Source organism: Rasamsonia byssochlamydoides (genome assembly GCF_041956645.1).
Source record: "Rasamsonia byssochlamydoides strain NRRL 3658 unplaced genomic scaffold VTN77scaffold_10, whole genome shotgun sequence".
Lineage (NCBI taxonomy): Eukaryota > Fungi > Ascomycota > Eurotiomycetes > Eurotiales > Trichocomaceae > Rasamsonia > Rasamsonia byssochlamydoides.
In genome coordinates, this window is record NW_027192393.1 from 472,265 (window position 1) to 497,185 (window position 24,921).

A 24,921-nucleotide genomic window follows, 5' to 3' on the forward strand; every position below is an offset into this window, starting at 1 on the left:
ATTATGGACCGCAATCTTCTCAACAAACTCGTCGTAGATCTGTGTTTTGCGACACCACGGCAGATGCGAGGCTCATGTGACGCCAAGCGCAGAGAGCCAATTGCACACTCCAGTTCGAAGGAAGAGCAAACGGGGACGTGCGGTTAAGCTAAGAGCCGACATTGTGAGCATTAGATCGAGTCTAGAAATGGATGGTGTTTCGTGTACACGCAGGGTAACAGAAGAGACAAGAGCGGATCAAAGAGAGAAGAATAAGAGATGTGTCTCTGCCAATGAAGATAAAGGAACGAACGTGTGGATTTCCATCCCCTCAAGACCACGATCGAGGGTCCAGGAAATTCTAATCAAGGCAAAAAGAAGGTAGGGAGCTCATGAGAGCAGGTTGATGGGGAGAGCAGGAAAGAGGGTTGCGCAGCAGTGACGCATCGAGATGGTCGGGCGCTGAAGTCTTCGCGAATGAAATAAACAAGACATCAATGGAGAGAAAGATGAGACGATTCACGGAGATTTGAAGAAATGATAAGAGTTTGCTCCAGATGCAAGAAGAAAGAGAAGGCAGGGGAAAGAAGGGGGGGAATCTCGTGAGAGACAAGGGCAGGGCAGCACTTGACACGAGACAAAAAAAGGTGAAAGGGTAGGCAACCTACAAGAAGCCCAGACAAGGAGATGACGAAGAAATTGTTTCCCGAACACGTCAATCTGCGCAGAGATGAACGTGTGAGACCAACCGGGGGAAGGTCTGGGTCTGGATTAGCTGGTGTGGAGGGGAGTTGACGAAGGTAAGAGAGAGGAGAGTGCGGTAGTGAGGAGGTGGCTGGAAGCTGGATGACGGCGCTGATCGCGCTGGAGACTGGCGCTGGAGACTGGCGGGTGCTGCTAGTGCCGGATAGGTATGGAGCGTGACTGGAGGTCCCCGGCTGTCGGCAACGTCTGATACAACCTCCACATCAGCAGATTGCCAGATAGTGCAAGAATGTCAGCACAACCGCCAACCAGAGATAAATCGAAGACCGTGTTCAGTTCAGTGACATTAATAATACACTATTGCAATGAAGGCTTATTTTTGATGGCTGACTTCATGCAGATTTATTCCATTTCCCCGCAATTCATAAGCTGCCCCATGAAGATAGCTTCACTACGAGAGATCAAGAAGCGCTACAAACTTGCTGATCAAAGGATCGCAGCCTACTATCCATAGCAAATCTACATCGAAGTCATCGTGTAAGAGATTTATGTCCGCAAAGGGAGTCGTGATATTTGTACATGCTATCAAGGAGACGGTTCCCTGTTTTATTCACATACAAGCCACATGGAAAGCTCATTTCGAAAATATGGCAAGAAGAATAAGGTACAATAAATGCCAGCATCAGAAAATATATATATATATATATCTCTTTTAAGTATATAAGAGACCTCTGGCCGAAAGCCCCTTGGGATGCGGTGACAGATACAACTTCGCACTCTTGGGTCAAGTCACCATATCAAAGGTGCTAGAGAATCCCGAGAGAAGAGGAGGGGTAAGGCATTACAAGCAGAAGACCAGAAAGGGGAGGGGAGAAAAGTCAAACGAAACAAGAAGAAGATAAGGAGAAAGAAAATTCGTGACATCAAAGAGGAAAGAATTGAATCGAGTTAGAAGCGAGCGTTGGAAGCGAAGGAAGCATAGATCGCGGGTATTCCCAACCCAGAACCCAAAGCCAAACCGACCACTGATGCTGCAGAAAAGGAAAAACGAAACATGACTAAAATAGACATATAGAACAACCACTCCTGCTTCCACCGGCAGAGTCCTGCATGAGTGCATCATGGAATCCTCTGTGTCCTCTCAGGGACTGCAAGTCTGCCATACCCATTCTTCCCATCGTTGCTCATTCATTCTGTTTTTTTTTCACCAGTGATGGATACCCTCTCTAATTGCCGAACCCAAACCCAAACATAGCATGAAAGCAATCTCATCAAATGGCACCTCACGAGATGAAAAACACTGCGTAGTTGTGCTCAGAAGGTCGCAAGTGCCTAAGCGACCAAGTCACAAGGTGCCACTGCTTTCGGCCCTGAGACAAACCCGGGCTTGAATTTCTTCGAGACATGAAGGAGTGGAACCAGATGACTAGTGCAACAAGACGCGACCATCACTCGTTCAATAACCGGATCAGCCATTGCGCATAACGCTCGGGTTACTAGCAATGACTATGAAATGGTATCCACTAGAGAGCTGAACTAGCAGGAAAATCATCTCAAGAGGTACAATGCAGGAATCCAACACCATAAAATCAACGCAAGGGACGACATTGCGACAATAAAACACCATCCCTCCCAGAAGAACACTATAAACACAAACATGTCATTGGTGGAAACAGTTGCAATTTGATGGAATGAACCGGGAAAACATAATGGAAAGTAAAAGGGGGGAAAAAAAAGAAATAATAAACATAAATCAATGCCCACATCGCTTGCTAGAAAGATAAGAAAATATTGAGAACATAACAATTGGACATCCGGAAGTGCTGCCATGAAGGGGTGGGGACATCAAGAATGGAAATACGTCAAGAGACGCACGCCGGGACGGCGGAAGGTCGATGACGCGAGAGGCGCTGCGCTGGAAAGATAGTTCAACCATCTTCATCCGAAGGCTCTCCGGAATCGACACCTTCGCTCTCTTCAGTGCTCGTCTTAGTCTTCTTTGCAGGGTTTTCGTTGCCATCGTCAGCCACGCCAGATTTTCGTTTCTGTGCCGATGAGTTTGTCTCACCGGCTGGTTTGGCCGCATTTTCACCTGCATTCTCTTGTGCGGCCTGTTGTGCCTTGTTCTTCTCCATTTGCGCCACTTCTTCCGCAGTAAGGAATCGGCCGCCTGGGCCCCGAGGCCGCCTCATGGCGTGATTATGCCGGGATTCATGCAGGTACGGTTTCCGACCTTTGGACGTCAGCCGGAGCTGTTCCTCCAATTTCTGTCGCGCAACCCGTCGTTTCAAGATCCGGTGGAACTGTTTGGCGTTGACATAGAGCGGGGACTCCTCCGCAGGTCCTGCCACCACTTCTGGGGAAGCTTGCGTCTGTTGGACCGGGGGTTGCGGTGGTGGCGGCATGGTCTGCGGCACCCCCGGACGACCAACGTGGTTCATGACCGGCTGCGCGTTAGGAACATGTGGGCTGCCCATATGTTGGCTCATGCGACGTTGCTGCTGCATCTGCACCTGGGACGGAATCGAGGGCATCTGGCCAGGAACCTGGGTAGGAGATCGGGGATTGCGTTCGTTCTTTACTTGCACGCCAGCCATTCGCGGCGAGCCGCGAGGCCCTTGTGCCATCTGTCCGGCCATGGAATCCTGGTGCATGGGATAGAATTGCCCAGAGGCGGCCGCGGTGGCCATGGCAGCCGCTTGAGTCGGGGAGATGGCATACGCCTGGGGCATTGTGGCGGTGACCCCGTACGGCTGCGGAAAGTTCATCTGTTGATGGACCGAGCCAGGAGCATTCTGAGGCTGTTGATAATGACCTTGCGGCGGCATAATCGGAGATGCCTGGTGGTTGGGATGCGGTTGTTGCATGTGCGCCTGGGGATTCGTCGGAGAGGTCATTGAGCCCACGCCCTGCCCTGCGTTCGGTGGTGCATTCTGATATGGACCAGGCATATGGGACTGAGCGTGAGGATGTTGGCCATGAGGCTGTTGATATTGTGGAGGGTATTCCATCTTGTGAGTATTGTTATGGTGACGGCGCTTAGGCGCTTCCCGTCACAGCGCGGTTTGCACCCACGATAGGGCAGAACGTTAACGGTGCAAACCGAACCAAACAGCCCAATCACTGGGTAAGGAAAAGGATCGCGCGTAAAACCGCAACGAAGTCGAGAATTTCAAGTCGACTGTTTATCCCTGAGGACGCAGGGCAAATCCGCTCTTCTTCGCAAGGACACTGGATCTAAGGTTGCGCGGGAGGAAACGGGTTCAGAGCGGTAAGTATCTGAGCTACTTGATTCGACACACTAGATGCGAAGGTCTGCAGCCTCAAGAGGTCGCGTCAGCACCTACTGCAGCGCTCAACGGTCACTGGACCTCGGTGTGGGACGAACGAGCGCGAAAGACAACGAGCCGCTGAGTGGGATGCTGGAGCACGTACCTTTTTGCTTTCTTTTTCACCAATACAATGTTACTCGGAAATAAATCGAAGTCTAGCAATCAAAGACTCGGTTTGTTAAACTTGCCGGAAACAAAACTCTTTCACGGCGACCCTGGGTCTTTTGTGCAATCCTTTTGCGATGCGCTGGGGGGCAGACGTGGTCAGGCTCTGATGCAGCGGGCCAGGGTTGGACGACGCGAGACACCGTAAGGTGATGCGTTGTCAGAGTGTGAAAATATCGAGGAACCTGATCGTGGCGCAGGGACCTGTCTATCGCCAGCGCAGGGCGAAATTCAGAATCACAGACAACTACGCAAACTATTCCGGCCAGCGCTGGACGGCTACTACCTGTGATCCTTCGCTCTTTTTTCTCTTCTTCCCTGGTTGATTTGGCCTCAGTCCTGTCCTTCCAGAGCACAGAAGTGAGAAATGAGGCGGTGTCAGCAGCTCAGGCCTGCAGCCTGATCAATTTGGGTGCCTTAGGTACCAAAGAGGCTGGAGGAGGGGCCGCGCGGAGGAAGGTCGGAGGCTCGATGCAACCACAGGGCAGTTGATGTCAGGATGCGCTCTGATACGCTTTGCGACACACGAGTCCTATTCAGACAGTCAGCATATATCCACCAACAATGGCGCTCGATCCATCTCCGCGAACCGACGACTGAGGGGCAAGGAAACGACAGGCAATGGTGGTGGGGGGAAAGATCGTGTCGGGTTAGTTTGGGGATGTATGCGTTGGCAAATGCGGGAGCTTCATGCAGCCCAAGACATACCTTGTAGATCAGGTCAGCGCTGGGTTAGACGACGAAAAGTCCTATTGCTTTGAAAAACGCGGAGCGCGCGCAGCAAAACCCCAAGTCGATTGCTTTTACGCAATGAAAAGTCTGGGAGGTTAATATGCGACAACAGCGCCAGACAGACCACCAGAATCGAAAAGGAGGCCGATATAGATGTGATGATGACCGAAGGGTGGACGCGCTGGTGTCGCGCGGGTCGCAAAGCAGGGCGCTTGGCTCCGATGGAAGCAAGCTTGGCGTTGGACAAGGGTGCAGAGATGCGCCGCGCAGTCACGGGGGAGAGAGTTCTTCGAACAATGGTAATACCTTCTGTGAGACTGCGCGCACGCGACGTTAGTATGAGTTATTCCCGATCTGTGTATGCGATTGCATCCCTGGGAGGGTTCGGGGGGTGAGTTGGTGTGTGGCAAGCGGCGTGTGAGGGGAACCCGAGTCGCGTCACTGCAAACCAGCCAAACAGTGCCAAGGGCTAGTTGAGGGGGCGCGGGACTTGCAGCGCCTTAGTAATCACTCCCGCCGGGCCACTGGAGCAGCAGCACGAGCACGAGAACAAACAGAACAAAGGACAAGACAGGACAGGAACAGGGCAACCAAGATGGCCAGGGCTAGAGTATGGCCGTTAGCTGTTAGATGAGAGGGACAGGTGCGAGGGCCACAGGCACGGCCAACCGGGTCAGTGCACAGTACTTTTTCCGCTTGGGCGCTGATGTCAGGACCCGGACGATCCGTGAAGAACCGCAGCCTCGTCACCCAATACGGGTTCCGAAATAGGCCAAGAGCGCAGATGCAGCGATTGGGCCGATGACCACCCAGAGAATCAATTTGTGGGGGTTTGCCTGGTCCTGGTCCTCTGGTCGAGGACTCGAGGAATAGAGGCGCGAAAACCGCACAAGGAAAATGTCGTGAGATGCGATGCGATGCGATGCAATAAATCACGTTTCCCGTGCCAGTGTGGGTAGGTGCAGGGATCACGACCAGAGAAAAAATAATAACAATAAATTATTATTATTTTCCTCCAGACGTGGTGGTTGGGGGAGTAAAAAAGAAGAAATTCAAGGGGATTGTCATGCGTCGATTGGTAGGATCGAAAGGAAATTTCAACGTACCTGCGACAATGATTTGCCTGTTGAGAACGTCACAGCGTCTGTGAAAGGCGATGTTATTTTGTTTTGCGATGCCGTCTATCAATCACCGTACCGCTGATGGTGCGGGGAGCGATGATTGGATTACGGAGGGGTGGTGGATTGGAGGAGGGATGGGTTGAGAGAGGCAGAAAATGATGATAGGATGATGCTGGAGGAGCAGCAGAAAAATGGACTGGACGCTGATGGATTGGGTGCTTCGCCGGGGGGCGACGAGGCGGCCAAGTCGGATCTTGACTGGAAGGCAGGGCAAGGGATTTGTCGGATTGGAGGTGCTCGAGGGACTCGACAACCAACGAGAGAGAGCAGAGGGAAGGAAGCCGCAGCGAGGGAAAGGGCGGGCGATGGGGCATTTGTATTGGGCGCGCCTGGAGGGGGGGCTGACTGGTCACTGGTCCGATTAGCCCATTAGCCTGCCACCACTTAGCCTCTTGCGAGCATGCCTGACTCCCCTCGCAACCCTGACAGGCAGCAGGATAGGCATAGGTCATAATAGTGGATATCCGATCTGCTCGGTGCACTGATGCAGATTTGCAGCATCAACGATTGACGATGGCGATCTTAGCAGCCGCCAGAGACAGCACAGTGCACATGCCCACTAATACAGCGCTACCTCAGCCTCCTCGATCGTTAACCACGATTAATCTATCTAATCGTTAGGCGTATGGAGCTACAGTACAAGTTAATACGCTACAGGCCGATCCGGAGAAGGACGGAGAGAGCTGGCATAAGTGGGCAGGAAAGAAAGAAACGGGGAAAAAAAATTCCAAAAAGAAAGAAAAAGGGGAAAGAAAAAGAAAAAAAAAAGGAAAAAGGAAGGTGTCGAGAACATGGGTGTAGCTTAGGGGCCGAGGGGACGCTCCTTCCTTTTCGATCCGATCAGCCCGGCACCCCCCGCCAAAAACTGTGTGACTTCACAGGCGTATCGCCCTGCATCCTGTTCCCAACTGGGGGCATGCGCATAGTACAAGGTCTGCGGTGTGAGAGATAATAATGTTGGTGGTGATGATCTTACTGCACTGAGAACTGTACTCTGTACAGAAGAAGTAGTTAATAAAGGCCAGCCCAAGTCTCGTGATTGCTGCGCGTCGACTTGTGGACTGGCGGCTGCCCAAGACTCTACATACGACCGGGGAACCTGGTTGCTGCTCTGTCATAATCCGCTTACTTTATCCTGGAAGAGTCTCTCTACTAATCACAGACTGCCCAACCAGCCCCTGTTCTCTCCCTGGCAGCCTGGTGATGACGCTGCATGAGTTGACAGGTGAGATCTGATTCAACTGATCGGTCGTAATGGCTGTCAATTACCGTAATAATACGGACAGTAACGAAACTACCCATGCGCCGCTGGGGCCCTGTTCGTCCGACAGGTCCGTGCAGATCTCGTGATCGGTCCTCGGTTGAATTTCCGCTTTGGGAGATCAGCTCCATGTCACGTTCCCTCAGTGCAAATAATAACAATAATGGCCAGCTTGGGGCACTACTACGTTAGATGCAAAGGATGTTGAGGTTGGAACAACTGCCAGTCGGGTGGGTTGTACCTGCTGTATATTACGTCGTAGATATCATTTTTATTGTTAGCAGTCGAGAAACAAATAATTACCTACGATCAAACACGGCTTCCTTCATGGCCCTAGTCGCTCCTCCCCCTCCTTCGGTGAGTTAATAATCACACCCGGCTCCCGAGGTGTCTATCAATTCGGCCGATCACCTGATCCGACTGTCGCATTCCTTGCACACTCCGAGCAGACAATTCTCCATGATCCTCCGACTCAAGCAGACCCGGACGAAGGGAGGAGGAGGAAAATGCGACGCCAGAAACAACTACACTGTTGAGTCCAGTTCAGATCGCTAGTGTGAATATATTTTATTGTACGGAGTACTGTACATACCTCGACCCCTATTGCCTGTTTTTGCAGTTGATGACATAGATCTCCACGACATGAGTAATTATTAACATTGCTCGCTTCCTTACGGTATTACCGCCAGGTTCCTAAGTTGCAGACTTCTCCACACAGCCAGGTTTCAAACTAACTTACCGCCGCCGATTTTCTGCTTCCATTTTTATCTCATCTTGACCGCTGGATAATAGATCTCCGGTATACCTGCGAACCGTACGGAGTACATGCGTCATGCGCCACTTCATGCTGCTTGCACTGACCACTTGACTCTGTCTCTCTTTTTTATTTTTCGAGAAAATTCGCAATGACCAGTACCGGACCGCCATTTAAATTGGTGCTCATAATTCAAATAATTATAGGGTCAGACAATGACAGCGGCGAAGTCATCGGGAAGAGCTGAAAAGCTCGTTCCACGGGCCCACTGCCATTCCCGCAATGTCCTCAAAGCCCCTCCAGCTGACGTCAGGTGTCACAACTGGGTTGTACAGTAGTAACTAAGTATGCTGCGGAATATCAGAAGACTCGACACCGCTCCTTCTTGCTTGCGAAGCCTTGGATTCTGCAATTAACTACAGGGAATAGAGGATGTAGTATCTAGGCACTGTTGCGTGCCGAGTGAAGTAGCGTAAAACATGAATGTACCTAGTTATATATGTACTCCGTACAGATATACAAATCGGTACCTTGCACGGCGTCGTCCGCGCTGAAAAGCCAATATCGTCTCGAAGAATGATGGGGGTCCGGGTCAAAGACTCAGGTCCTGTGATTCCCAGTATATACTCATTTCATAAGCTTTAAAAAGAATCGAGACATGAGTAACCAAATATTTTTAGAGTATCAAACTACGTCAATAGAGCCGGTTATGAGTTTTCCCATCTGTTGCGCCAATAACTAGCCACACCCCGAGCACAAGCCACTCTTAAAGTTACAGTAGGCAAGTACCTCTTAAGGTACGCCTTGGAAGTAGGTAGTACACAGTACAGTTGCACTTACCCTCTTCAACCTCATTTCCTTCGGCATCGCTGATGTCAATCTTGTATGCCAGTCCGATTTTGTCTATTTCTCATTCGCATTCCTAAGCTTGGTCTTGCAGTACATGGTTCCCTCCTGTCTTCGCCCAACACCCCCCTGGGAGCAATCGGGAAAATTTCCTATATCCACATGGTTCCCTCCCAATACCAACCTTCCAGATCGATCACTTCCATTTTGGTGAAAAAAAAATGCCCTGGTTAGCCTTGCAGATATGATTGTTTTGTCACTTTCACGAGTTCCACCCTGGTGCGTTAGGAGTCATGTCCGGAATGAACAAGACTACCGGCTGGTATCAGCAGGCGACGTGGTTTGCTCTGATCATCTCCTCGTCGTTTCCCCTCTCGAACAAGACGCATTGATAGTGTTTTTGTTGCACTATTTGTCTGTCCGGGATTATCGATGGCTCCTCTGTTCAATGAAGCTCCGCGAAGTACCCGCTCGCTCGCGCTGGGCGCATCCCCACGTCTACATCTTTTGTGAGGTAGCTATCGGGTGATCTTGGAATCAGAGCCACAGACCCAGAGAAGTGATGAGTTGGTTCCATTGCTGCTGTCTACTCACATGGTACTATATTCATATCTCGCGTCGTGTCCGAAGTGACTCCATCTGTTCATTTTTTTACAACAGCAGCCTCTGCCGACAAGCCAGTTCGATCGAGTCATTGGATAGAGTCATATATGTCAGTCACACTGCTGATAGGCCCCGTTGACTCAAGCAGCCATCTGCCATCCAACCACAGAGGTGAGGAGACTCGCAAAGCGACAACAGCTGCACTCCACCGGAGAATGGGTACCGGGGAATAAGCTTCATGGCATTTCGGGGACTACGGACCGTAGCATGAGCCAATTTAGGCGTCATACTCGGGATATTTCTGCTGCATCCGCGCCAGGACACTCGAGTGTCGAACGTCTCCATCAGCAGCAGGGATCAGGCCGATGGGAAGTAGTATTTCCTCCGGTATTGACTCCGCATAGGCGCGAAATGAAACAGCACGTTCCATCGAAGCTCTCAAAACTAAGACCTTGCCCGCCTGAGAGGCATTCAAATTGGTCACTTCGTGCCCGTGGCGTCTGTCTCTAGCTGCCCAATCAGACCTGGAGTCGGGGTTTCCGCAGCTGATAATATACCACTATCGATACGGGCCCAGGCTCCCCTCCGGTTCAGCTCCATGTGGGCTCTCCAGTGACTCTGTCCGCGCTACGGGGCTATTACGAAATGAGGACATGACCGGACATGGACCCGTCAGCAGAAGTGAGGGATCAGATGGGGAAGCACGTTGGGAGACTCGTTGGACCCATCTTCCGTACCAATCGGATCCCGATATCCTGTTTTCGGCAGTGATAGGACAGGCCTTCTAACTGGCGAGCTGGAGGCATCATGCTCAAGTAAGTCTATAGCTCGCTTACCCTCTAGGCAGCTAACAGAGTAATCACACGCGAGGAACGGCCTCGCCATGTCTCACTTGGTGAGGCTTATTGTCTATGCTATCAGGCCGTCAATCAGATTCTTTCATCCAGGATAATTTTCCGCAAGGTGCCATTTCAGGACCCGCGGGCTGACCTTTATTCCAGTGCTCTGTTTTTCTCTCGCTGTAGCGACCAGCTCTGTTAATGAACAGCCTCTCAGGGGGAGCTGAGACAGCGAGCTCATCCACATGAGGAAAAACGCTAATATTGCTTTCATTGGCCAGAAGAGCGATTTTCGACTATTCAAATACAGATTATTGAGTAGAAAATCCTACAATTACAGATATACCTTCCAGGGACGACGAGGTCTCGATCGGCTCTTCTCAGCCTGATACTTTCAGCTGATGCAGCACGACTACGCCAGATCTCACGAACAGCTATTCTCCAGCCCTTGTTATCTTTTTATTGGCATAATAACGTGCGATTTTTCACTACGACCAGTCCGAATATGGAATTTCGGCCTACCTCCTTGTCCTCATCCTCAACATAACCAACCCCCAAGGCAACGGTGCCGTCTGAGACTCGCGGTCACAATAAACGCGTCTAGTCTAACCTGGTTCGATGTGAGAATTCACGTCGAGGTATTTATATGTTTGTAGGATATGAGAATTCATGCAGATCGGCTCAGGAAACCATAGCCAGAAACAACCCCACGCAGTTCATGGGGAAGTTGTGGTACTTCCTATACTCCTTAGTAGGGAGTGTTCATTTCACATTTGGCTATCAAGGTCGATCGAAGAGAACCTGGTATTTGCAAGTGGGATGGCAGTAGACAAACAAGGGGAAAAAAAAGAGGGCAATAAAAAAGAAAGGGAAAAAAAAAACAAAGAAAGTACAATGGCAATAATGTGTTGTCAGAGAATTGTCCGCTCAACTAAGTGCCATGACCTTCAGACTTTTGATGGCAATCTGCGCGATATTTGACCTAGATACAAGACAAGGCAATATGACACAATAAACGCCCTCATCAATAGTCACCTTGATAAGGTCATATACATCTGCTGCCCAGATGAACTCTTCTTGCTAAAGCTGTGGAGATCTCCTTAATCTATATAGCACTTATAGGAGAAGAGGGCACATCCCTACACTTAAGAATCTATCTGGGCAGCAGAGATATATGACCTCATCTAGGTGACTATTGATGAAGGCATTTATCGCATCATATTGCCTCGTATCTTCTAGATGGTCGAACATCGCACAGATTGCCATCAAAAAATCTGAAGGCCATGGCACCTTTTTTAGTTGAGTGGAAAATTCTCTGACGTATGTCAGTGGCGGGGGAGGGATGACTTATATATATACCCAACCCCCTCCTTCTCAATGACAACTCATCGATTACACGTGCAGTGGGGCAGGACGCATACATATGCATACTATGGTAAAAGTAGTACGGTATATAGATGTACAAGACAAGATGTATAGATAGCGGTAAAATATGCGTTTTGGAAGCCCGCTATGTATACAGGATAATGTAGGTAACCTGTCAGGGCCAACCAATTTACTATAAGTTTAACAAGGCGGGGATCCAATGCTAGTGGTAAGAAAAATAAAAAGGCAGCTACATGTCCGCATATGACAGGCCGGTTTGGTTTCGACGTTTCGATTTCAATTTCATTTCCAGTGTGTGGATCGGTAACTAATTATCGATGGCCGTTGTTGACCACGTCAGAGATCTAATAATAATACTAATAATAATGGCGAACCCGAGAATGGAGAATGGTGAGTGGGGTGGATGGTGGATGGTTGACGGTTGGGTGGGTGGGGGAGGGGGGGCTGCCTTTTTTTTTTTTGAATATTTACAGTATACCTGTTAGTATCATCAACTTGTGTATCATTATTTGAGTTGAGGAGATTGTCGTATTTATGTCTTGTCTTGTAGTGGTTATGGTCAGTCAGTCAGTTAGTCAGTTAGTCAGTCAGCTCTCAGGGTGTTGTCAACTAGTGCCTTTAAAAGTCATTATTCTTCTTTCTTTGTATTAATATTGTTGCTGTGTGAGTGGATGGTGGATTCGAGATCAGCTTTATTTATCTCTTGTAATAATGCTTCAAGAAAAATGAGAGCAAATTATGTAGATTATATTATATATATCCTGCTAGTTTCCTCCAGGAAATAAAAAAAAGAAATAATAATGGTAAATTCTATCCAGCTGAGAGAATTACATGAAAGCCCAGGAAAAAAAAAAGGTTTGGACTTAAAGGAGATTGAAGATTGACCCCTTCGTTGACCTCCCGCAATTTGCTCAAATAAAATAATCGAGTAATGCAAAGAGGCTGCGTTGTAGAGATTCATACCAACCAAAAACAAGAAAAAAGTTAAAAAAAAAAGTGAGCAAGCCACATCAGTTCACCCTTCTTCACCCTATGTTATTTTCTTAAAGTTGATGAGGTCACAAAACAATATCGGATTTAAATGAAATGAATTCCTTGACCTCTTGCAAATTTACACCAGTTAATGTAAGAGCTCGGCCTATAAGCCCTGAGTTTGGGGTGGGATGATTTTTTAGTGGGCGAAATTAAATATTTAAAGTAATTGAGATATTCACATGATATGTAGAGAGTTTCAGAAAGGTTGGGTGTATGCGTCTGTGTTGTCATTGTTTTCTGGAAGTGTGTTGCTGGGTTTTGTTGTCTTTGATTGAGTATATTTATATAAGAAGTAGTACTTATATACCTATAATGTCTGGATCTTCCTATAGATGCTTGCTAGTTAAATATAGGCTGGTAGAACCAAGACTAGAAAAAATAGGCTGATTTTAACCCCCTAAAAATCATCATGGTCGATCAGCTTCCATCTTCATTTGTTTCAACTTTCAGGTACTTGCATCTTCACGGGTGAGATGACCACCACCTAGGTAGGACTCCTAGGCGCTGACAAGTTTTTGTACATATTGTTGAGGTTTCATCTCAAGAAATAACCCTTTTTATATCATTTATCTGGGACTAAAATTATATAGAATATTCTCTAAATATATATAGAAAAAAAAATTTTGTAAAAATTATTTAATTCTTTGTTTCTATCTTTGTATTTTAGTAAGTAAAATCTTGCCTGAAATCTTACCTAATTTTTACTATTAATAAATAAGTCAACTTTATAATAATTAAATAAATTAGAAAAGTTTGTATATATAAAATTTATTTCACCAATTCTCTACTTAAAATATATATTTTAATAATTTCCTTACTATATAATTTTGTTGTAGAATTTTTGTCGTAGAATAAAAGCATAAAATATTTTGCACGGAAATAGGTAGGGAGGTGCGCAAATACTTTTGACTAGGTAGTGTATGTTGCCTCTGCCAGCTCCACAGCAGGTGATATCTGACAGAAAGTTGTAGCGGTTCATCGCAACAATAATGTCAGGTGATTAGCTAAATATGCAAGGCACAGAAACTTTCCAGGACTCTCGTACGGAGTACTCCGTAAATGCAATGCATATCGCTGTGGGAACCCGTTCGTACAGTATGCGGCTTATCTAATCACCTCGCCGAGTCCCGCTCGGTCACGGGCGGGACTCGGGAGCCTTCCATGGGCCTGTGGCTCCCCGTGCCGTTCCTGACGAGGCATCAACAATTAACATCAACGACGCATCATTGCATTCCAACGCGTTTCATGTCTTACCGCAACGGCAGTTTCATGGACACATATTTAGGAACGATATTTTCACGCTGACAACTCCCAGGACCGCCCAGCTTTGGATACAGACGTGCCCGGCATCGTGCATCCAATATATGACGCTTTTGCTGACCCCCGACTCGGAGCCCTGGTTATCGTATCACAGAGAAGGATCGGAGGCGACCGCCCAGCCAGCCTAGAAGGGAGAATACAGGGAGGCAATTCCATCGCCGCGCATCTGCAGGCGACGCTTGTCGCGGCGTTCGCGACTCGTCCTGCCGTATTGGCACACTTGCGCAATACCAGGACTCCGGGAGGGCCGCGGAGCCTTGCGATCATTGTCTGAAGAGTCCTGAGTGTATGGAAGACGGGTAACCATGGCTCCAGGCGGCGGAGGAAATATTAAGGTGGTGGTGAGGGTGCGGCCTTTCAATGCCAGAGGTTGGTCCTATCGACGAAAAAATTACAACTTCATTCGACGTCCTATCCTCCTCCTGCTGTGCTGACTTTTCACTATTCTCCCAGAAATTGACCGAGGCGCAAAATGTATCGTTCAGATGAAAGACAACCAGACCATCATCACCCCACCCCCTGGCGCCGATGAGAAACTCCGTAAGGGTGGCATGAAGGTGGATGGACCGAAAGCGTTCGCATTTGACAGATCGTACTGGTCGTTTGACAGGAATGCGCCCAACTATGCGGGACAAGAGGATCTCTTCAGAGACCTCGGAATACCGCTACTGGACAATGCCTTTCAGGGTTATAACAACTGTATCTTCGCCTATGGTCAGACCGGTTCTGGCAAGTCTTATTCGATGATGGGCTATGGCAAGGAACATGGTGTTATCCCGAATATTTGCCAGGAGATGTTCAAGCGCATTGCGGCTTTGCAGGAAGACAAGAATTTGACTTGTACGGTCGAAGTTTCGTATCTCGAAATTTACAATGAACGAGTAAGGGATCTACTCAACCCAAGCACAAAGGGGAACTTGAAAGTGCGAGAGCATCCTTCTACTGGTCCTTATGTCGAAGATCTTGCCAAGCTCGTGGTGCGCTCGTTCCAGGAGATCGAACACCTTATGGATGAAGGTAATAAGGCCAGAACTGTCGCCGCTACTAACATGAATGAGACATCCAGTCGATCTCATGCCGTCTTCACCTTGACCTTAACACAGAAACGTCACGATGCGGAAACAAACATGGACACGGAGAAAGTGTCGAGAATCAGTCTGGTCGATCTGGCAGGTTCGGAGAGAGCCACGTCTACCGGTGCTACTGGCGCTCGACTGAAGGAAGGAGCGGAAATCAACCGTTCTCTGTCTACCTTGGGTCGTGTCATTGCTGCGCTTGCAGACCTCTCTTCCGGCAAGAAGAAGGGCAATGCACTGGTTCCCTATCGTGACTCAGTCCTTACGTGGCTGCTCAAGGACTCCTTAGGAGGTAACTCTATGACGGCGATGATTGCGGCTATTTCTCCTGCCGACATCAACTTCGAGGAGACTCTCAGTACTCTGCGATATGCTGATTCTGCGAAGCGAATTAAGAACCATGCAGTGGTCAACGAAGACCCGAACGCCCGCATGATTAGAGAACTCAAGGAGGAGCTGGCTCAACTGAGAAGCAAACTCGAGAGCGGTGGCGGTGGTGGTGGTGCGGCAGCAGGGGGATCTGGAGTTCCAGTGGAGGAAAATTACCCTCCTGATACTCCTCTCGAGAAACAGATTGTGTCTATTCAGCAACCAGACGGCACCGTGAAGAAGGTCAGCAAGGCGGAGATTATCGAGCAGCTGAACCAGAGCGAGAAACTTTACAAAGACCTCAATCAGACCTGGGAAGAGAAACTGGCCAAGACGGAAGAAATCCACAGGGAACGTGAAGCCGCCCTCGAAGAGCTTGGTATCAGTATCGAGAAGGGCTTCGTCGGCTTGACCACGCCCAAGAAGATGCCGCACTTGGTCAATCTCAGTGATGATCCTCTTCTAACAGAATGCCTCGTCTACAACATCAAACCGGGGCAAACCAAAGTGGGGAAATTGGATCCGGAGAATTCTGCGGAGATCCGACTGAACGGCTCCAAGATCCTCCACCACCACTGTACGTTCGAGAATGTGGACAACGTCGTGACAATCGTGCCCAACGAAGGCGCCGCGGTCATGGTGAATGGAGTGCGCATCGACAAGCCGACCCGTCTCCGAAGTGGCTACCGCGTCATTCTGGGTGATTTCCATATTTTCCGCTTCCAGCACCCCGAAGAAGCCCGTGCAGAACGGGCGGAACAAAGTCTGCTACGCCATTCCGTCACTACCAGTCAGTTAGGCTCACCAGCACCTAGCAGGTCTCATGATCGGATGACGAGCAAGACTGGGTCGGAGATCGATGGGGATTCAAGCAGGGCTGATTCTCCCATGCCTTATACGCGCGGTCGAGACTCGGACTGGTTCTATGCTCGCAGAGAAGCGGCAAGTGCGATCCTGGGGCTCGATACGAAAATATCGCATCTCACGGATGACGAGTTGGACGCCCTGTTCGACGATGTCCAGAAGGCGAGAGCGGTTCGCCGGGGGCTGGTTGACAATGAGGAAGACTCGGACTCGCTCAGCTCATTTCCCGTCCGCGACAAGTACATGTCGAACGGCACCATCGACAACTTCTCGCTCGATACCGCAATTACCATGCCAGGCACTCCTCGGCATGGTGATGATGAGGAAGCGGCCCACGGTGATTCAACGCTGCAAGCGGCGCGCGACGATATGCAGCGACAGTTAGACCAGAAGAAGATGGAATATCAAGAGAAGTTGAAAAATGCCGAAGCTTCGTCTAATGTCGACGTGGAAGAATTGCGCCAAGAGAAAGCTCGCATGGAGGAGGCTCTCAAGACGGCCAAGGCGGAGTTCGAGGAACAGCTCAGGAAACAGAAAGAGGAGTTTGAATCCCAAATCAAGGAAATGGGCCATCCTGTTCCCAAAATCTATGAGAATGGCTTCGCCAGGCTTGAAGAACGAGAAATCGAAATCGCAAAGTCGGTGTTCAGCCACTGGTCGCGGCTAAACTATGTTCGCATGGCCGAGTCCATTCTTCAGCACGCGTCTCTACTGAAAGAGGCTCAGGTCATGAGTCAGATCATGGACAAGAATGTTGTCTTCCAATTTGCCATCATCGACAATGGCCACAACATGGTTTCGTCATACGACCTGGTTCTCAATGGCATCGCTGGCGAGGACGATACCGCATTGGACGAGGCGAAGAAGCCGTGTGTCGGGGTCCGTGTGATCGATTTCAAGCACTGTGTCATTCATCTCTGGTCGATTGAGAAACTGCGGCGTCGCGTTCAGGCGATGCGTCAGATGCATCAGTATATCGACCGCCCGGACTACATCCAGCATTTCAAATTGGAGAATCCCTTTTCGGAGACTTGTCCGGCGCAGTATTCGCTCGTGGGTGATGCGGATATCCCTCTCACCGCTGTATTCGAAACTCGCGTTCAGGACTTCTCGGTCGAGGTGATTTCCCCTTACACTCAGAGCGTGATTGGGATCATTCGACTGTCACTGGAACCGTCCTCTGCCCAAGCGCCGTCTTCCACATTGAAATTTAACGTGGTGATGCGGGACATGGCTGGTTTTGCAGAACGCGAAGGGACGGATGTCCACGCGCAGCTCTTCGTCCCGGGTATCTCCGAGGAAGGGGGCGCTACGACGACCCAGATGATCAAGGGATTTGACGAGAACCCGGTTCGATTCGAGAGTGTCCACAGCATGAGCCTGCCTCTGTCCAGCCCTCGCACTGCGACATTGAAGGTGTGCATTTACGCTCGCGTCACGACGATGCACCTGGATAAGCTCCTCAGCTGGGATGATATGCGCGACTCTTCGGAAGCTCCTTCCAAGAAGCGGAAGACTCCTCGGCTTGCCGAAAGCGAGTTCTATTCCGAGGAGCGTCATGACGTGTTTGCGAGAATCCAGATCCTTGAGCTTGCAGAGTCGGGTGAGTATCTTCCCGTTGAGGTCGTGCAGAGCAGCAGCTTGGACGCTGGTACGTATCAGCTGCATCAGGGCCTGCAACGGCGGGTTGTGATTCATCTTACTCACAGCTCCACGGAGAGTTTTCCGTGGGATGATATCACCAATCTCCGCATCGGATCAGTCCGCCTGCTCGACCCATGGGGCAAGATCCCGGACCAGGACCTGCAGACACCTGATGTTCCGTTGAGGTTGGTCCAGGAGCCCATGACCAAAAATAACGCTGATGGAACGTCCAACGTGACTATCATTGGACAATGGGATTCGAGTCTGCATGGTTCGCTGCTGCTTGATCGCACCACGTCCGACAAATATCGTGTGCAGGTATCGCTGCGCTGGGACCTCATCTCCTCGCGCGTGAAGGACCCGATCACTTTCGAACTCGATCAGACCTTGCAGATTCTCGGACGGGCTTATGTCCGCCCGCAGTCGTTGTTCAAGCAGTTCTGGAACTCGACGCGAGTGGTGCACTCGACAGTGGGCATGTTTTCGGTGGCCATTCGTCCGGTCTCTGCAAAACGGGCTGCGGATCTTTGGCGGATGAACACGCAGAACGATTACGTGAAGGGCGAGGAGCTCCTGACGAGCTGGGCTCCGCGGAAAGTCTCACTCGTTCGTGACTTTATTGCGACTCGCAAACGCCGGCAACGTGCGGCGGAGCTGGACGCCGCCAGGGGGGCTCTTAGCGCGGACAGCCTGGTGGCGGCGCCGGCCAAGGGAAGTGGTCGATCGATGCCGATGCGCAACCAAGAGCTGTCGGAACGGCAAACCAAGCTGCTACAGAAGTATCTTAGTCTGTGGTCGACGAGAAAGGATCCGACGGAGGTTATTCTGGTGAAGAGCAACACGGAGCAGCCCACGAACGGTGCGGCGTCTGCCAAGCCAGCCAAGGAGTCTACTCCGGATGATGCTAGTGTGGCCTCGGACCATACCCCGCCGAAACCGCGGTATGTTGCGACGGTGCAGACTCTGTCGAAGAATCCGTCGGTCTTGAAATCGGGCTATCTCTTGACGCCAGACGACACCAGCAGCCATTGGGTTCGACGGTTCGTCGAGCTTCGGCGGCCGTACCTGCACCTGTATTCGGTTCCGAACGGGGACGAGATCAACGCGATCAATCTGCGGCATGCGCGTGTGGACCACGAGCCGGACTTTGCGCGTCTTCTCGATGGATCGGGTGCGGGGGCGGACGCGAGAGGGCGTCCGAATATCTTTGCGATTTACTGCCCGCAGAACACGTTTCTGTTTGCGGCGCGGACGGAGGCGCAGAAGGTCGAGTGGATTTTGAAGATCGACCAAAGCTACTTCAGCAGCAATAGCAATGGCAGAGGCGGCAGTGGGGATGCCGGCGATCGATCTGTGCCATAGTCTGTGCCTTGCCTTTTATGAGATACCCTTTTGATGCTGTCAACGACCGCTGGTCCTGTATCATGTTTGATGTATTCTGATGTATTTTTGAATTTAGATCCGGGACGTTGCCCTGACGTTGGAACTACCCCCAACCCGATCTTTCCTTTCCTTTTTCTTCCCCCTGTTCTTCTTTTTTCTATTTTCTTGTCTTGCCTTCTTTTGACTCTTGAGATACCCCTGGATAAACATATACAATATACTGTACACCGCCCTAACGACGCTCTCCGTCCAACGGCCAACCCCATGTTTTGTATTTACACCTGTATATAACTGATAACTGTTGGTCAGATGAAAAGAAAAGAAAAAAAAAGAAAGGAAAACATAGATCGGATGGCCTAATAGTTAAATATCTGGCGTCCGACTAGCTGGCTGAATAGATTTCCGTTCTATTGCTCACTCACTCGATATACAATCGCGAACTTTCTGTCTCATGTATGTACTGTATGTACTGACGGAGAAAGGAATGATCCTTCAGAATATCAATATTGCTAAGTAGTATATCTTGATTTTATTGCTATTCTGATGGTTACGATCGTCGACATGTGAAATTTCCATCAATAATAATCACTACCAACTAGGTAGTTAACTGGTTAGTTGATTTGGGAACAGTCTTTAAGAACATAATTTGCTAAAGGGATACTCACAGCCATTACCAGGAATTGAGAAACATAGCCTAGCGAAGGTCGGAATGTTGGCGCACTGCCAGAAGCGAGATTTCTACCACCACCAACAGGCCGTAAGGGAAGTTACCCCAAAGCTAACCTTCCTCGAGGGTCTTCAGTACTGCATACAATGAGAGGGGAAATAGGCTTCACAGATCCAGAATGTCAAACATCAATGTCTGGCCAATGACGGAAAGCCCACAATTTAAAGTCCATAGCGTCAACTCGCCGTTTATTGCACATGTATCTGTTCCGCACTTTCACAATTTGTAGATCTTGGGACAAGTCTCTCAGAAGCTCGCGCCGGTGCCACCGCCTTGAGTTGCCAGTCTGCTTAACGGATCTTATATTACTCAGAAGCTTCTCAATGGCGTAGCCGATGGGAACTTGTTCCGTGGACCGGAGTTCCCTCACATATTTCAACATCTTGTCCACTTTCTCCTTGCGCGAGGCCAGCGCCTGCTCTTCCTCCCGTTCTCTCTTTCTCTCCCTCTCTGTGTACTCCTCCCAGCATGGTTCGCAGAAAGATGTAAAGGTGTAGCCCGAGATACCTTTGCGATCGCGATACCGTTCGGAAGCCTGAGTCGTAGTAGGACGGATTTTGCAAATTTCGCAGATAGGTTTCTTTGCGGTTTCCATACACTCGGAGCACTCGCAAGGGCTGCCGAAGTCGCAATTGCTGCTGTAGAAGGGGGTTTTGTGGAAAGATCTGGTCACATGCTTAGTGACATTAATAATAAATGCGACTTTTCGTCACAAGTGAGCTGAGGACGAGCCGTCTAAGCATTGTCGTATATGCACTCGGTATCAAGACTGGTTCATATGTTCTGAACGGATCTCGCTGGTGATAACGGTGAACTCGTAGTATCGCCAGGCGGGAAACGCAGGGTGACCGGGACGAAGATGGTATTGTCAACGCTGATGAGATCGCTCTTTGTTTTGGTTCCGCTTCTGCTGGACTTTTTGTTTCAGTGTTCGACTTTCAACAGCCAAGGATTGGCTCATGATACTGTCGAAGACTAGAAGGAGATCATATTGGAGGGCTAATGACTGCTCTATAGAAAATAATAAGAAAGATGGAGGAAAAACAGAAACATAGGCTTTTTGAAAGCCAAATTCCCCATATTCGGTAGATTTCCATCACCTTCCTTTGTCGCGGGTAGCTGCAGGCTTCACAGCCAGATCGCAAGCTCCCAGAACGCCGACAGAACCCAGGCCAGGTCATCAATGGGCGCTGTTATATTGCTGAAGCCCACTTAGCTATACTGACTGGGGCGACACGTCATTGAGTCGCCCCAATTGTTCTGCTCTTGAGAGGTCCAAAAAATACAATATGTGTCATGACTTGTACAAACAGGGATAATACTGGATTGTTTTTCACATTGCGCTAGTAGCTCGATGTTTTGATGCAGTGATCGGAACATCTGATGCATAACCGTAATATGCTTATTTACTGAGCGGTTATATCATTCCACTCATTCGTTGGCAATGGATTCGGACGTTTATTCCTCTACGAATCGGATATGGGATAAACAATGGCGATTAGAACTGATTGACTATTGGTTCCTTAACCAGGTCGTCACTCAGCCCATGCATGTCCCTCTTGCATGTACTGTACATACAAACGCACGGTTGGAGATGCCCTGGTAAATATTACCTAGTCTTAGAATTGTCACCCAGTTAATGGCCAAGATGTTAACAGGGCCTAGGGGATAGCTTTGCTCACTTTCACAATCTAATAACTGTTCTTAGCTGCATTGTCCTTCTGTTCTCTTCTAGTCTTCTTGTCTCATTTCTCCCCTCCTTGCGTCTATAAAAAAAAAGAACCAAAAAAGGCTAATTAGTGACAGACAGTAATAGTGTGTCATAATAAATAACTCACATCTGTTTGCATACACTCTCAAGCTTCTTTCTAATCCTTGCGAGTCTTGAGGTCATCCCGGACTTGTTTTACTCCATTTATATTTATTAATTTTCCATGTAAATTTCTTGTCCAACAGTAGGAAGACTCATATCTTGTAGTTCTGCAATATACTGGTGGTATTATGAACTAAAACAAGTATTAGCTTGTTTTTTGCTCTCAAAACCGAGTCTCTGAGATCAACTCACTAGAAAAGTTTATATATGAAAAATTTAGATTTCCTGATTTTCTAATTAAAATATATTTTTTTCTAATACCCTTACTACATAATCTTGCTGAGAAATAAACCTTTAAAATATACAGGTTTTTTTTTTGCGCGGAAAAATGAGCCTGGCCCATTATAATATTGCGGGTACTTATGTCCTAGTATTAATACTATATCTTCCCGATCCAGTGATGGATGATCGATCCATGGATGATCCGTCTTGGCCAACCGAACCCTGAACTTTGAACCAGTAAGTTTAACCTGTTGATCTGTTACCCCAGAAACGGACCCATCGTCTATCTAATCTAATCCATCTACATGGAAACAGTACATAGATCATCGGAGACATCAGAGTGAGAACTGAACTGAACTGAACTAAATCAAGAAAAGAAAAGAAAGAAAAAAAGAAAAAAAAAGGGCACTGCTATTGACCATATTAATAATATTAAATAGTAATTGGCTAATTAAATAATACCTTCCTAATAATATAGGACAAGCTTGTAAAAAAAAGTAAGCCCCGCACCCGCACGATGATGATCCGACCCGCGACCCGCTTTTAGGGCGACTCGACTTCACCCGTCTGTCTGGTTTATTTTATTGTTGACCTGTGCAGAGTACGCAGTACATACGCACTTTATAATCATTATCCAAGCTGAAGAAATGAAATGAAATGAAATGATTTGATTTAATATCGTCCTCTCAACACAGCCAGCGTTGCTTGCTTCTTGTTTCAAGAAAGAGCACGTATGTGTTATATACGTGTGTACTCCGTACAGAGGTATATACCCACATGAGGGGAAATGTCAATAAAGATGCTATCCAAATCACTACCACCGCTGTCATCGCCGCTTCGACTCCGCTTCCTCGTCCTGGGCGGGTGCTTCTCGTTGATTGTCTCTGCGCTTCTTATCTACGGGGTGCGAAATCATTTTCTTGATGATTATAGTTACAACTATCATTATAAGAGTCTTGACAACGGTATCTTCTCGTCATCGTCGCAATATGATGATCGTCAAACGTGCACGGCCCCATCGACAGCACAGAACAACAGCAGCCTTGTCGTCAACATCGACAGCAACGTCACCTGGGAATTCCTCCCCACCCGCGACGCCGACAACTACGGCCTTTCCGACGCGCAGTGCCAGCTCGCGTTTCCGAAGTTGTTCGTCGAAATCGACAAGTCTGTTGCGCTGCGGACGAGCAGTAACAGACCGATCACGTGGAAGGAGCTCAATTCGCGGAAGGTTGGCGATGGGATGGTGCGGGTTATTGTGCATCGGGGGGAGGTGAGTGTCACACCCTCTCTAGTATATTCACTTGTTGGATAGTGTATACTGATATTCTTGTCTGTTTAGTTGTATATAGTCTCCTTCGGCGCCATGCCCTACACCTTCTCCCGCGCAAAAGCGACGCTGCACTCGCTGCATCGCGCGCTGATCGCTTTCCCTAACCGGGCCGAGCTCCCCAGCGTGGAATTCATCTTCACTACAGAAGACTTCGTTAGTGACGAGCCAGCCGAGGAAGCAAGCAAAGGACCCATCTTCGCGTACTCCAAGCGCGACGGCGACCACGCCGTCTGGCTGATGCCTGATTTCGGGTACTGGTCGTGGCCTGAGGTCAAGGTTGGTCCGTACAGGGACGTTCGACGCAGGATCGCTGCTGTTGATGAGGAACTTGCTTTCCAAGACAAGAAGAGGCAGCTTCTCTGGCGGGGAAGTCTGGCTACTGCGCCGGAGCTGCGCAGTAAGCTGCTCGCTGCCACTCGCGGGAAGCATTGGGCTAGTGTCAAGGCCGTCGACTGGGACGACGACAAAAACGACAAGTACAACCACAACAACGACCTGCTGCCGATTGAAGACCACTGCAGATACATGTTCCTCGCACACACCGAAGGCCGCTCCTTCTCCGGCCGCGGCAAATACCTACACAACTGCCGCTCAGTGGTGATATCACACTCCCTCATCTGGCGCGAAGCGCACCACAGCGCCCTGATCCCCTCCGGCCCCGAAGCAAACTACGTCGAAGTGAGCCGGGACTTCGCGGACCTGGAGGCCAAAATCGAGTATCTGCTCGACCACCCGGATGTCGCGGAGCGCATCGCCAATAATAGCATTAAGACGTTCCGTGATCGATACCTCACGCCCGCCGCGGAGGCCTGCTATTGGCGGTATTTGATTAGGCGGTATGCTGAGGTGTGTGACTTTGAGCCGGAGTTGTATGAGAGGGATTTTTGGGAGAAGGAGGAGAGGTTGAGGGGGGTGCCGTATGAGAGTTGGTTGTTGGGTTGACCAGATACCTATCTATCTATCTGGCTATATATTTATGAGTGTTTATCGTTTGTTATATTGTTCACACATATACAGGCTGTTCTAGATGCCTACATGTCTGCAATGACTCTGGGAGGGATGATGGCGTTGGGGAAATTCTCTTGGGTTGATTCTTTTCTTTTTCCTTTTCTTTTTCATTTCATTTCATCTCGGTGCAGCCAGCTTAACGTAATCCACCACCGAGCTGGTCAGCCACAACACCAACACCGAGTTTTTGACTATTACTACCACCACCACCCACCACCACCTAATGGCCGATATATCTAGGGAGGAACGTCTTCAATTGGCCCTTCAGGCCTATAAAAAGGGCC

At 49.1% G+C, this 24,921-nt stretch overlaps 4 protein-coding genes across 4 annotated transcripts; 2 read left to right on the forward strand and 2 right to left on the reverse strand.

Moving 5' to 3' along the window:
• Positions 1-2,612: 2,612 nt before the first annotated feature.
• Positions 2,613-3,695, reverse strand: VTN77DRAFT_498 (uncharacterized protein; the record flags this gene model as incomplete). Its single annotated transcript, XM_069421098.1, has 1 exon — positions 2,613-3,695. The coding sequence occupies one exon, from the start codon at positions 3,693-3,695 to the stop codon at positions 2,613-2,615; it is 1,083 nt and encodes a 360-aa protein (XP_069280559.1).
• A 10,748-nt stretch (positions 3,696-14,443) lies between these two features.
• On the forward strand, positions 14,444-19,453 carry VTN77DRAFT_499 (uncharacterized protein; the record flags this gene model as incomplete). The annotated part of the gene is made up of 2 exons (XM_069421109.1): positions 14,444-14,507; positions 14,592-19,453. The coding sequence occupies 2 exons, from the start codon at positions 14,444-14,446 to the stop codon at positions 19,451-19,453; spliced, it is 4,926 nt and encodes a 1,641-aa protein (XP_069280560.1).
• Positions 19,454-20,322: 869 nt separating this feature from the next.
• VTN77DRAFT_500 (uncharacterized protein) lies at positions 20,323-20,796 on the reverse strand (the record flags this gene model as incomplete). The annotated part of the gene is made up of 1 exon (XM_069421122.1): positions 20,323-20,796. The coding sequence occupies one exon, from the start codon at positions 20,794-20,796 to the stop codon at positions 20,323-20,325; it is 474 nt and encodes a 157-aa protein (XP_069280561.1).
• A 2,299-nt stretch (positions 20,797-23,095) lies between these two features.
• VTN77DRAFT_501 (uncharacterized protein) lies at positions 23,096-24,571 on the forward strand (the record flags this gene model as incomplete). The annotated part of the gene is made up of 2 exons (XM_069421133.1): positions 23,096-23,569; positions 23,639-24,571. The coding sequence occupies 2 exons, from the start codon at positions 23,096-23,098 to the stop codon at positions 24,569-24,571; spliced, it is 1,407 nt and encodes a 468-aa protein (XP_069280562.1).
• Positions 24,572-24,921: the final 350 nt, after the last annotated feature.